Source organism: Pterocles gutturalis, unplaced genomic scaffold, assembly GCF_000699245.1.
Source record: "Pterocles gutturalis isolate BGI_N339 unplaced genomic scaffold, ASM69924v1 scaffold2342, whole genome shotgun sequence".
NCBI classification, from domain to species: Eukaryota; Metazoa; Chordata; class Aves; order Pterocliformes; family Pteroclidae; genus Pterocles; species Pterocles gutturalis.
The window spans coordinates 15,637-30,363 of NW_010107625.1; the positions used below are offsets into that span (position 1 = coordinate 15,637).

The following is a 14,727-nucleotide window of genomic DNA, read 5'->3' on the forward strand; positions in this document are numbered from 1 at the left end:
TATTTTTTTACATTCTTCAGAGCACTTCACAGAGTTGATTTTGTGTCATTACCATTTGGCTTGATTACATTCACAACAGTAATGAACTGGTGTTCTTTGGAGTGATTAAATCATTGTAACTAGCATAGAAAGGAACAATTTCCTCTTTCCTGACTTTTTTTCTTTTTTTTTTTTTTTCTTTTAGCCTATGAAATGTTCTAAAGTTTATTGTTTTTCCATTACAGAACGAAGACACGGTTCAATGTGTAAACCTTCCCCTTCTCCAGCTTCTCCAGCCTGCAATTCCAGGACATCCCTAGTACAGATGAAACCGAAATCCTGTATCAGCGGCCATAACCCTGTCAGCAGCAACTCAAAGCCATTCAAAACGCCCAAAGACAATCTACTTACCTCCAGTAGCAAACAGCACACAGTCTTTCCTTCAAAAGTATCACGGGATAAACCATGGTAAGTACCAAAATAATAGTTACCTAAGATGTCAGTGTTCAAAATATAGTATTTCTATGTATATTTCACAATCATGAGAAAAATCTGTGTTCTCATCTTATCTAAGTTTACAGTTTAAGACTCTGCATTTTCTAAGGGAGGAAACTGGGATGTTTTAAAATTAAAAATATACGTTTGTAGGAAGATAAAAAAGGACTGAATTACTTTTCTGTTGTTCCATCAAATGTCTGCTTTTCTAAGATGCGTATAGCAAGTGAGATATTGACCCAATTTGCTATCTTTAAGGTGCATCTTCCATTACAGTATCAGCCCTTAAAACTGATGCTTTTAAACAGTAGGATAATTTTTGCACAGTTCTTAATACTTGCTTAGCTGATGGCTATGAAAACTTAGCACTTACAGTCATTTATCTTCAACAGCAGCTGCTGTTGGAGTTCATTCTGTATTTTTATAATGTTTGATACCTTACAAGAAGACAGAAGAAAATTCTGGCTGCAAAGATCACTATTTTGGGAGTGTCTTACATCATGTACTGTGATATATATACACATATAGGCTTTAAGACTGCCAGGCCCATCCTCCCGTGACTGTGATGATAGCACCAGTTGCAGAAATGTAAATGAGAGCAGAACTGGGTCACTCTTTTATCCCATAAGAAACTGATTTTTCTTTAGTTATCTACAGAAAAGGTGCTTTGTGATTAGGTCACTGGGTTGGTGGCTTGAGATCTGGGTTCAGTTCCTGGTTCTGCACAGGCTGCTGTTGCGCCTTAGGCTCCTCGGCCTCAGTTCTGTAAACGTGAGATAGTAAGACTTCCTTTTTCTTAAGTTTTACCTACTTAGTGTGTAAAGATCCTTCCCTTTTACATGTAATATATAGCATAAGAAGGACATGGTTTTAGGTAGGGTTTCTGGATACAACTGCCTTAAAGCAGTAAATAATCAAATGCAAACCATTTACTCATGAGACAAAGCATAAACTCAAATTATGTTAAAGTAATAGCTTATATTTTCTGCCTGAAACATGCACTAGTTGGTATGATTTCAAAGAGAGCCACTTCTGCTGAGCTGTAGAATTTACCTTGCACTGGAACAAACTTGATCAAAATCTAATCCTCCTATAAATCTGAACCCACCATCTCTATGAGCATAATGAGCATTGACGACAATTATGGTATATAATCCTGAAAACAGAAAATATGGATGTTTAGATTCCACACACACATATACACACAGATGAGAGAGAGGCTATTCTAGTTAAGGTGTAAGTGCCTCATTTACTATTTAAAAAAAACATTGTTGACTGAATAGTAACCTTTTCTTCTGAATATTGGAGAGCAATTTTATACGAGAGAGGATTTTTTTTAAGTCTAATCAAAAGAAAATCAAAAAGGACTTTAGGGTATTAACACTATTGACTATAAACCTGTTTCTCCTCCTAGTGTTACAGACAGCAAGTCACATATCCACCTTTTAGCATACCAACTGAATCTATAAGGGTATAATATCTTCCATTCTGGCAACAGATGGCGTTCTGTCAGTCAGTAAAAGCTGAAAGGGAATAAAATAACTGAGCATTTCTACCAATCCCTTCCCTTTATTGGGAACATCCCAAACATTTATTGATGATTAACAAGGTAGATCTACCTGTTTAAAACTGTTGTACTGCTCTGTTAATATTTTGGCAATGAATGTGTCAGTAGTTGTGCCTGTGAATTACCCAATTCTTGCAGCCCTGCTGGGAGATAATACTGTGGTTTTGTTTACCAGTGGGGAAAGTGAAGCATATAGTAGTTAAAGATATTGTATTCGTCACATAACAAATCACAGTCTGAAGTGGAGATCAATTAAATTGCCTTTCAAAATTTAAACACCTTAGATTACGTGACTTGTTAAAGAATAAAATCAGTCTGATAATCATCACAGGTTATAGAGAGCCAACAGCTGTTACAGAAGAAGGTGTTTGTTCCTATTCCATTAGTGGATTATAATTTTTATTTAGAATTCTAGAAAATATTCAGCAGGTCTGATTTTCTTAAAGGAGAAATAATTCATAAAATTTATTATTTCTAAAAATAAGATTATATCTTCCATTCAGCTGTCTGTACAAGCCATAAAATTTCACCCACTTATCTTTTAAAATAAATACTCAATTGACACAAATACATTTGTCTCAAAAATGTATCATGTATCCAAGTGTGCTGTGGTTTATCATCCTCAGAAGCTTCCAGTTATTCAGTGCCTTTGTCTGTTACGCTGTAGTCTCATACCACAAATATTTGCTTGACATAGGTTCTTCCAGACAGTTATCAAATTACTTAATTCAGGAATTGTTTCACTTGTAATGATTGTTTTCCAGACCTGCAATAACCTTTGTTGTGCTTGCCTGATTCTCTCTCCTTCATACAGCATCTCTTTTAAGTTATAGCTGTTACAGTTAGTGTGTCAGCAATGGCCTTCACAACAGCATGGTCCAGTAGATTGTTGTCATGCCTGCGGGCATGTAGACCCAGCTCTTCCATTGTTAAATTCATTATAGTTTTGGTTGAGTCATCATCTTAAACATTGACCAAGTAGCTCTTTCTCTTCTTCAAATCCTGTGTTGTTCTAAGATGTGCCGCAGAGGTTCAGGTTTCTCCTCAGCTAATACTTTAAAAAGCATGATGAATGTGATCTGGAACTGTTTCATTTTTGTAGATGCTGTTTTAATACTTCCCTTCTTGTAGTTGGAATATGAAGGATTATTGTGAATACATAATCCAGAAATATCTGTCAGCTCTGATTTCTTCCCCTGTATCTCTCTAACATCGTTGCTATTAATACAGCAGCGCTTAGAGACTGGAGCAGTGCTGGAGCAAAACTGCACTGTGCACAAGATAAATGTAAACCATCGTTTTCTGAAGCTTGCAGCTGAGGTGGTAAGAGGTATAGCAAAAGGGGTAGAAAATAAAGAGAAAAAGGAAAAGAATAAGATGATTGGTAGCAATAACAATAATAATGAACAAGCAATCACACTAAGTGTAGCCCAGATACTTGCCCTTATAAAGGGCCTTATAAAATATAATGCCTTATAAAAAGGCATGCCTGGAACTCTCTCCCTCACTGCTGACCTGCACAAAGGATGCCACTTTGCTTCCCATGCCACAGCACAACTTCCGAGTGCTGCCGTGGAGGATTAAGGGTGCTGTGATGCTACAGGGTGTTCATTGCCACCCATCCGTGATCCTGAGGCAGTGTAAAATTAGGGTAAAACGTTAAAGTAAGATAGCCCCGAGATACCAGCTGAAGAAAGTCTCCTTGACCTCCCTCCACAAGGATTAACCATTGCCTGCGAGGAGTTCTGAAAAGGAAGAAAATGAGATGGAAATTATGTGGTTTTCTTCGACATGTAGAGAACTGGCACTCTTTCTGTAAACAGAAATAGGATCACAAAGGTGTATACCTTTGGGTAATAATTTAAAATTTATAATGTCAGTGTTCAAAGGATTTTTTTGGTCACCTCTTGGTCTTTATTTCTTTGTGTTAGGAAATACCATTATTCATACTGAAGTTGAGAAAGTAAAGTTAGTCAAGATTTAAGGATATTCCTAGTGCAGCATGGAATTGGAAACAAAATTCAGCAGAGTTAACTTGGATCATGTAGTCTAACACTAAATCACAAATACTTTGTTACATTGTAGAGGCGATCCCAGCAATGTAGAATAGAGCAATGTTTTATATTTTTTGTGAATTTCTTTTCACACAATTTGAAAAGAGTTGAATGAGTGGCTGAGATTTTAGAATTAATATGGTTATGAATGACCAAAAAACCCCCAGCAAAATTATGCAACAGCAAGGAAAAATAATTTTTTTAAAGGCTGAAGAAAGGAAAACAGAGATAATTAGGAGATCCAGCTATGAGGAGTGTTGTGACATACTGCAGTTATTTTTCTTGCTTGGGAATGACAGTGACAAGCAATGGCTTGGAACTAAAAAAATTGTCACAAGGTATGTATGAAGGAAATCCCCTCTTGTTTCAGGGTTTTGTCATAGATTCTGCTGAAGTAGTAGTTAGAATAGAATAGAATAGAATAGAATAGAATAGAATAAGATCGAATAATTTCAGTTGGAAGGGACCTACAATGACCATCTAGTCCAACTGCCTGATGAAGAACATGAGAAAACAGAAGGAAATTCATTATCTTATCTGAAAAAGAGAATGAGATTTTTGAAGCCTATCATGATCAAGCACTTTGTGTAGCCCTCAGGTACTTTTGCAGCCTTTTTCTGGTTCCCTTCTAATTCATGAACATTGGTATTGAACCACTGGTCAGCAACACTGGAAGCCATATTCCGGTATCAGTATAACCAGGGACTTGTGAAAACTACATTTGCTCCTTAATCTTATTCACCACATCCCTTTTTTAATGCAAGCACAACAGTACTATGAAAGCTCATATTGCCTGTCCACTGTGACCACTAAATATTTTTGTCACTATTTTCCAGTGTGTTGTTCCCCTGTATTTCACTGCAGCCTGAATAGCTTGTTATTTTGTGTGTAACTTTACATTTGCTTGTATTAAAATATATTTTTGAATTAATGAACTTATCAAACACTCCATGGTACTTTTTATAACTGCCTTTGTCTCTTCATTATTTAGTTTCCCTCAATCCTGATTCCATCAGCAACTGTTATCGCTAGTAATCGTATATTAATTTCTAAAGATCAGTGAAGTTTTCAGTCATGTCAGACTTGGTAATGATGGCTAAAAAGTCTCCCTACCAAGCACCCTTATTGAATCATAAATCTCTGAACAACTAGCTTTTAATTTTATGTTGTTTAACATTTGTGTTTAAACTGTTCTTATTTGTGTTTTATAATGCTTTTCAAAAGTCGGAATGTTTTCACATTTTATCGTTGTCAGCTTAACTGGTAACCTCATCAAATAGTGAAACCAGATTTCTTTGCTAAGATCTGATTTGCAGCAGAACCATGTGAACTAATTGTTTATCGGTTTATTTTTATTAGCTTTTCCATTATTTCTTCCAAGATGCCCTGGTTTGAGTTTTCAGTTTGGATGCTACAGCAGCACTCAGCTAGCTTCTCTAAGTTCCCAAATATTCTATGATTCAATTAGAAATTAATATGCTGAGACCCAATATGTCTTGAGCTCGTTTGGAACTCAAGGCCACATTATCCAGATTTGCTTACGTGGAAAAAAAAAAAAAAAACAAAAAAACAAAAAAACCCCACGCATTATTTCTCAGCTGTCACTTTACACATACTGAGGGAATCAAAAACCATTTTTATCTGATTGGAGAATGTTATCATGCTTCCTTCTTAGTACAGAAGAAATACCGAACGTTTCTGCCTTTTTTGCATCACTAATAGCTATTCTACTGTCCATTAGGTAGATACTGCTAATATTACTAGAATTTACTTTGTAAAAATAAGTAAACTTGTCCTTACTGAATACAGCTTTTTCACACCTATCTTTGGCAATCATCTGTACTCCCATTTTTCTCACTTTTACCGATTGTCTTGTGCCCTTCCTCAGTTTTTGTGTTTGTTGCCTGTTGTTTTTCTAATTGTTCCTTTCAGCAGTTGTCTTTAATAAATCTAAGCAGACTCTTAATTCAAAAAATCTTTTTAAAACATAGGAAATAAGATTTAAAATATTATTTTTTATTTTTTCAAAAAAACTTTTAAAATAAATCCTCAATTTTCACTCAAAAGACTCAGTTTGGGAAAAGAACTCTCTTTAACCACCAAATACAAATATAAGCAATGGTGATTTGTTTCCCTTTTTAGTCCTTAGTAGTTGACCACAGTCACTGGTCCTGTGCAGCTTCCAGTTTGCTGTTTGGTTATCTGTTCATCTTTATGTGTTATGCTAAGATGAAACTAGAGTTCCTTAGTGTTGAATGCAGTACCCACTTACACTAACAAACAAAAAAGAAAAAAAAAAAAACACCAAAAAAAACATCTGTAGCTTCTAAAATCTAATAATTTTCTGTAGTCCTCTAGAATGTGTGTCTTCAAATACTGGATTTTTTTTTTTGTTTTTTCTTCTACATTGCAATGAAATGCATTATGAAGGTTGACTTGTTGATCTGTAACAAAACTAAGTAAAAATGTTCCCTCTCCTGGGTTTTTTTCACTATCACTGATCCATCTGTATGTGCCCTAGGATTTGAGGATCTGAGCACTGCAAAACAGAGAAACTTTTTTCATATTTATCAACCATATTTTACTACTAGACCAGATAATACACTTGGCCTTTTCACTGTGTATGAATACTTTTAATTAAGATAGATCTTAGAAACTGGGCATGAAGATTTGTCATATGTTTTTATGAAGTTTTTATAGAGTAAAACTACATGATCTAGAGTAGAAAAATTCTCCTATTTTGAGAAAATGTAATTGCCATCTGTTTAAAAGCAAAAAAAAAAAATTAGTTCATAGCCTGAGGTGTTATATTTTTTGTCTGTCATTTAACTTAAAAAATTCAAAGGAGTTTAAAGAAGTAGGGGATGGAATCTCTCTTTCATAGCTCCATGTTTGCATTCATTTAAACACTTAATGCAGTTCTGGTTTTGTGAGCAAGTTACATTTTTTTGCTTAGTTACTGGCCAACGCTCTACATTTTACTGCAGTCGGATCTTTATTCGGACTAGCTGACTGCTGGATTTATGGTACCACAAGACTTGAGTTATTTTGGACCCTGCTGATGTTTCCAAAGAGTGTCCCATGGAGCATGCCATCTCAAAATCATCTTTTTCTGATTGTAGGAATTCCACACCTGTTAACCATTCCTTCCGTAGGAAGAATGTAGCAAAGGTGCCATTTTTCAGACACAAAAGACTGAAATCATCTGAGACTTGTGAATGGTGGGAAGCCCCAGACCATACAGGGATGTGCCAACAGGCAAATGTTGCCTGTCTTGGGACACTGACAACAGTGTGGTCTCTGGCAAGAAGTTCTGCTTACCTGAACTGCAACATGCCAGCGTACTTCAGAATATATACTGATGTAACAGTGGTTGCATGTTTAACAAAGGTCACACAAGTAGTACTTCTGCTCAAAATTACTGCAGTGGTGTGCAAGAAGCAGATTGTTCTTTCAGTACAGTTTGCTAAGGAGTCATTTCACACTCTTTATAAATACGTTTCATTTTACCTTTAAGCATGTGCACCAAGTTAAGCCTTTAAGATGATAATAGATGAAAGAATCCCTGAGTTTTAAGAAGTTTTTCTGTGTGGGGCAGCCTCCCTGACTGTCACCTTTATGTTGGGGATTAAAATTACGGAGGTTAGCTTAGTTAGAGAAATACTGCGAAGGACACTCTTATGCTTCTAGATAAGGAATTTGTTTTACCTTTTAAACATCACCATTGCATTTGTATTTACGAAAACTTGTGTTTCTTTTGCTTGCTCAGCATGCAGTGATAGTCTGAAAATTGTAATTTTTACATGATCCGTGTGTGAATTTGCTTACAAGGCAGATAGTCAGCTATTTGGCAGAAGCAACTCTTTGGGCAGTGTATGGGAAGAACTGAATAAGTGAGATGTTTTCATTTGCAGCCTCCAGTGAAACCTAGCCTTAAAGCTCTGAGAATTTAGTTTTATCAGTTAATACTTTTTTCTTTGGGTTTGTTTCAGTAAGGAGGGGTATATAAATTATATATTTATTGGTAGCTACAAGACATCCAATTTTGGAGTTGTTGGGTAGGTAAAAAGCAGATATTGTTGGATATTTCCTAATGCAGGTAGGAGCTGGAAGTGTTAAAATAATGTTGGAATTGAAAAATCACTTGTCAGTCTTTTTTGCTGACAAATTGAGAAGGTAACATTTGTTAGTGTCACAAATAGCTGTGGTGGTAGTTAAGTTAGAAGAAGTTAGTTAGCTATTGAAAACTTTATTCTTAAAAGGGCGAACTAAGCTAATAATTATATTGAGAATTTTTTTTAAGTTCATAAAATTTTGTTACAGATATATTTTAGTAATACTCAGTTCACATGGGATTTTAATACTTTTAAAGGGAAAGCTGTTAAAATTTCTATGCTTAAGATATTTTTTCCTTGTTTCCAGAACTTGTATGTCATTCAGACACATCTGAGCAAATGAATTATTTTTGTGTTTGTTTAAAATTATTAATATTGTTAGCAAGCTGCTTTACCACAGTGAGTTTAGCACAGGATACACATCTGGTATATGCTTGTGTTAAAGGCATGAGACCACATATGTAAGGGAGTATGTTTTGCTGTGTACGAAAGACTTACTTTGTTTATGAATAGGAGGGGATTGGATCTTAAAAAAAATTACAAATGTTCATTTTCATCATTTTCTACATTTCCAGGCTTTACAGATGCCTGGTTTTGTAAATATTTGTTTGAACAAAAATAGTCAATAGAGGCAGTAAGTATTTCATTTTAGTCTGGTCTGAAGATACTGTGTCACTTGCAGAAATTTTGTTATCTGTGGAAGGGGATGAAGTAACTGTAAATATTTGGTACAGAAAATACAACTTGAAGATCTTTCTTTGGTTTTGCAGTGTTCCTGTTCCAGTAGTCAGTCTAGAGAAAATTCCTAACCTAGTGAAGGCAGACGGTGCCAATGTTAAAATGAATTCTGCAACCACTACCACCATCACCTCCTCCTCAGCCTCTTCATCCACCGTACCTGCTCCATCTTTGGTTAAATCTGGTTTGACATCCAAGTCAGTGCCACCGTCACCAGAAAAGATTCTGAACGGCAAAGGAATTGTAGCTCCATCAATAGATAAGAAACACCAAAATGGCACTAAAAGCAGTAACAAGCCTTACAAAAGACTTTCAGGTGAGTGATGTAGTTTATCTTTTGCAGCAGTCTGTCTTCATTAATATTTCTGTAGCTCTGAAATAATGTACTTACAAAATGCTGTAGTGGGTTTTGGTTTGATTTTTTTACTGTAAGATGCCAGTTTGCATAAATGAAAAAGAAAACTTTCACACTCTTAGCATGTGTAAAATATTTTCAGTGTACACATTCTGTTTAACTTGAAATTAGAGTGTTTAATGTGTTTCTCAGCTGGTCAATGTGCCAAATATAAGTTTTTAAGGAAGTAAATGCATTAAAACAGAAAGGCAGAAGGCTTTCTCAAGACGTTATGTAATTTAGGTCAGTTTACAACAAAAGAAATGTGCCTTGGTTGGGTGACTTTAGTCGTGATCAAGTTGAGCAGTTGAGGTTTAAGACATTGAATTATCCACCAAGTCATGATTTTTTAAAGAATCTTCTTTCTTGGTTTTAAATACTGGAAAATTCTAAGAAGGTATGGGAAATGCTGGGCAAGTCTTAAAAGTAATAATTGCCTTCCATCCCTCTCCCCCTGTGATTCACACATGAGTGAAGATGTTTGTAGCATGGGGATCTCAATCTTTCTCAGGAAGACAGGATGTAGGGTTGAGGGAGGAACATTAGATGTGGAAATGCCCTGGAGGGCCTTAGGCAGGGCAGTATTGAGGATGTAGGTCCCCCATGCAAAGCACAGAACACCCCATCGTGGGAGGGCAGAAGCTCCGTTAGAAAGATTGCCATCCATTGGGAGGAAGAATTATTTTCTGTGGGGTTCCCCAGAGCTGACCAATGGCACCTGTTGGGCAGTGAGTAGAGAATTTGCCCACTAAAGCTGAAAACGTATTTTTGCTCTGAATGAAAGCAAGGTGTTTTGAGGGTTGTTTTTTTTTTTTTTTTTTTTAAAGCAAAAGTAACTGACTCAAGTTTACGGCTTCAGAAGCTGTGCAGGGTCTATTCATCAGTTGGCAGTACTTTGTGATTTGGGCAGGAACTTCTTGTGTGTACTGAAAGGCTAATTCTGCTAATGGCAGCACGATCCACATTGGATCGTCAGTTTGGCAGCGAGTTGGTTCACATGATTTCTAAATGTGCACTAGTTGTGAACCAAGTATAAGTTGTACAAGATAAGTGCCTTCATTTCCAGTTAATGAGTGTGCCCCTTTTTTTTGACTGAATATCAGGGTTTTTTTCATTTTCTCAAATTTGGCAGTTAGCCTATGGTGCTGCTACCTTGGCTTGATTCCAGACCAGTGCGAGGTATTTGCTAGGGCTGTGTGGGGTATGGAACAACGCCATTTCCGTAAAGGATTCGGTACACTGATTGCTTTCTTAACTAGTTAAAGGTGGTGTATAAGAAAACAGAACCGTTGTTCATTGTAGCATTTCACAAAATGAAAAAATATTAAGAGGAAGTAGCTGATGAGGCTTTTAAACCTTACGTTTCACTTGCTAAGATTCAATTGGTTATTCTAATAAAAACTCTCTCTATTTTCCAGTTAATTTAAAATATTGTCTTCTTTTATACCGTTATTTCCTTTAATGGTTTAGATCCTTAATTTAGCTAATCAATTTTGAATTCCTACTTGGGCAATTGAAACTGATACTTTTTGAGATACTTGTTTTCCTTGTGTCGCTGTGTAACACGGCAGGGCTGTAGGTGATACATGTACCTTTTTTTGTATGAGTGCTTCCTGGAATATGTTCATAAAGGAGAATAATTTCTGTAGGGCCTTCCTTCAGCTTGCTTGCTTTACTGTGGGGGTGACTCCATCACTATTCTGTCTCTAAGCTGTCACTTGCTGTGTCTTCTAGGCTACAGAATGTTTCACTGGTGGAAATTTCCAGCAGGCTGGGACTCTGCACAGGGCTGTTTGAGCACTTCAGTAGGCATTAGTTTACTTGTATAGGGTTAAAAAATCCACAGAACTGGTACCTTTTTTTAAAGCTCCTCTGTGATTATCAGATGCAGAATCTGTTCAGTCTTGCTTCTACTGCCTCATGTATTGATGCAGCAACACAACCGTTTAGCGATGATGCAAATAAGAGAAGTCCTGAGAGCGCTGCAGATGAATGGCCTGCAGATTGTGTGTCACTGTGTGATGGATTCCTCTCCATTATTATACAGAACTGTGCAAAGGCTGAGAAAGAGATCTTGGAAGGTCAAGGAGATGATTGTTTTAGATATCCCATAAATTTCATTCATTTCACATTAAAAGAATGAGAGGGTGGCTAGGGGATTTACGTTTCCCTCAGTCTGCTGCTGTGGAACTGTTCAGCTGTTAATTTTTGAAGCTACTTAGTAGGTCTGGCTGGTTTACATCTGTTTTCTTTCCTTTTTAGCAACTCCACTCTCTCTCATACCATTTCCCTTACTGTGGCTGAAGTTTGGTTTTTTCCTTTCTGAGCACTGGTGGTTGTTTGGGTGATGAATGAACCTGCCCTCTTTTCAGGAGTGCTGTCGGTGAGAGAGAGGAAACAGCTCATGGAACCACAAAAGACAGTGTGTAGCTGCCCAGCATCAGTGAATCTGTGTTCCCTCGTAGAAAACTGGAAAAAACTATTTTTTTTCTAAGTCTTCCTTAGTTGCAGTTCTCTTCAGGGTGAAGTTAAAGAATGCAGATGCCCAGTTTAAACCAAGAATATCTGCTGTGTTGCAAACAGGAGTTTGAGAGTTCAGTTTTGACCCCTCCTCTACTTTCAGTGAGGTTATAATGAACGCTCTTTACTCCGTCCACCAAATGTGAAGTGGAATCCATTCTGGAGAAACAGCCTCCTCAAGCTGTGCCGGTGCACAGGAGTCTAGGGGTTCTCACGCTAGACATTTCCTAACACAGAGATAGTCAGAACCTGCATTTTGTTGTTGATACCAAGGTGATAATTTTCATTTCATGTGTTGCCCAAACCAGGCACATCTGTAGCTGGCAATTAGACATTCATGACTTCTCTGGAACAGCCACACACGCTTCAGCCAGGAGACGTGGTTCCCTGTTTTTTTCATATTTTCTGTTTCTCAGGGAAAGCATGTTATTTTGTTGTTCAGTAGGTGGTGGAGGCTTACACTTTTTTTTACTATAATTCACTATGTTGATTTTACCTCTGTATGATTTCCTAGAAACTGTCTTTGCTGTAATCAGTCCTGCAAAGTCCTGCTCAGTTGGGACAGTCTTACTGACAAGTTGCAATCTGGATGCTCCCCAAGGGAGCACTTTTGATTTTTTTGAAGTGTGTTTACTTGCTGGTCCAAAGCAGTCCTCACTTGATGACTTTCAGAACACATTCCACAGGGTTATGGTTACTGTGTTTTCCAAACTCACTTTTTGGGATGTCTCTGATAATAAGTCAGAAACATAACCACTTATTTACTGATTGCTTTATCATTTTTAAGTCCATATAGCAGGATACATAAAACTCCTAGTAATTGTGATATCTGGACAACAGTTCTCCTCTACAGAGGTGACTTGGCCTCACATTTCTTCTTCCAGCTGTTCTACTTGCTGTGATGCTGTCATAACATTGCAACATAGCTGTGAATTGCTGTCTTCATCTTAGCTCTGATTTGGTTGTTTACAAGGAGTTTTTAGATCCTCCGATTAAACTTTGTATTTGAGTACAGGATGTGTATTATCTCTGAATGTAACACCACTGTATAGTTAAAATGGGCTTTGGCAAATAGTTTATATTCTGCTATCAAACAAAAGCAAACCAGTCTGCCAATTAAAACATGCAATGTCAAGGTATATAAAGATAACGGTAGATTTTTTTTGGTGGCATAAACTAAAAAGTATATGTCCTTAGCTTTGTTACAGCTCTGTAGTGCAAACTCTAAAATTATATTAACATAACCTAGAGGAGGTGATGCTATCTGTGGTATATATCTACTAAAATATTAATGAAAATGAAATATGCAAATACAGCTTATTAAATATTAATACACTTTTAATGTTAATCATGAGTAGAACTCATGTAAATGTCTTTTTTTTCATAATCTCTGCAAACTTTAAACTCCACGCCTCCCTTCACTTGGAGAAATAAGAGCTAACATGCATGTAATTTTTACACAGATTTAGGGCACAGATTTAGATAAATTTTGGTTTTAAAATGCCAGTAGTAATCTTGCGTTAACTTCTGAGACACAAACAGGTGGTTTTTCAGAGTTTCTGAGTATGTCAAAGAAATGTTGTTCAAAGCACTTCTGATGCTCAGTCTTTATGCCTCTTAGCCAGACTCAGAAGCTGCATTTGCAAATGCTGTATTTCCTTGCCTCGGAGGCAGACAGTGTTAGAGAGGGAATTGAACTCCCGGGTATTTTGCTTGTTCCTGTGTTTGGGCCACTCTGTTGGGCACAGCTCTGTGAGCAGAGTTATTTCTATGAAGTCTGGGACTGAAATCCTGCTTTAGTTTGAAACATGTAAGGACAAAAAAATGCACAACTGTATGAGAGATGCATGCAATGCTGTTATGGGGTACTGGGGTCGGGAAATGGTGCAGGTTGAGCCTGGCTGATTAAGTTCTATCAGGCAAAAATTATAGCTACTGTGGTTAAAATTTCTGTAGTAATCTATTTTTTCTTCTTTTTCTACCCACCCCCCATCAAACAGAAAGAGAATTTGACCCAAATAAACACTGTGGAGTACTGGATCCTGAAACAAAGAAACCTTGCACAAGATCGCTCACCTGCAAGGTATTTTTCTTAGAAGATAAAATATCAGATCCTTTGTTATAGTTTAAATCCTGCCACAGTAGTTTGAGAGGTCATACCTGCTCCTGTCTTACAGACAATGGGTATGGTATTCAGACGCTGTCTTCAGGTAATTCTTTTGAGTAATTCTGTTTCTTTGAATCAGAGCATCTGCATTATTCCACTGATATTTCTAAAAAGATTTTTTTTTCCTTGTCATTTTGTTATGCAGAAAGCATTAATGATTCATGCAGAAGCACAGGCATTATTTTCAATGCTCCTTTTTTGGTCCATGTGTGCAACAATGTTGAAGTATAGTCAATTTTTAGTAAAAAATTGACATGATTTTTGTATAATAAATTACTTGGAGGCTGCCCTTGTGATAGTAGTAAGTCTCATGTCAAAAAGTAGCAGCAATATAAGACATTTATAGTGAACATTTGTATGTGTGTGTGCTGCCTGTCAGTAGAGATGATCAGTTAAATCCGCTTTAAAGTGTATTCACGTTTTTCAATCCAATTAAATCAATTTTTCATTGTAAGAGCTACAATGATGTTACTTCTTAATATTTTAAAATTATTGGAATTGTATTTTCTGTCTTGGAAAAGGTAAGTCAATAGACTCTATTATATGAAAATTGTTGGAAAAAGTAATTTTAGCCTTGATGTTGGCATTTCTTAAGAATGACTTCATAAATTATCAAAGATAATGTGGAATAACGGTATTATTTCCATAATTGTGGCTAAAGTTGTTTGAAGTAGATTTTATCTTTTAGAGTTGTGGTG

General features: G+C 36.5%; 1 protein-coding gene across 2 annotated transcripts in view; it reads left to right on the forward strand.

Moving 5' to 3' along the window:
- The window catches only part of ATXN7L1 (ataxin 7-like 1), a 39,762-nt gene that overhangs the window by 6,525 nt on the left and 18,510 nt on the right, over positions 1-14,727 (forward strand). Inside the window, exons 2-4 of one of the 2 annotated variants that reach the window (XM_010088156.1) lie at positions 225-447; positions 8,981-9,264; positions 13,863-13,945. In XM_010088156.1, the coding sequence (XP_010086458.1) occupies positions 242-447; positions 8,981-9,264; positions 13,863-13,945 (573 nt within the window). In that variant the 5' untranslated portion in view covers positions 225-241. Of the gene's footprint in view, positions 1-224; positions 448-8,980; positions 9,265-13,862; positions 13,946-14,727 lie in introns of those variants that run through there. The other variant, XM_010088157.1, reaches the window with a different exon arrangement.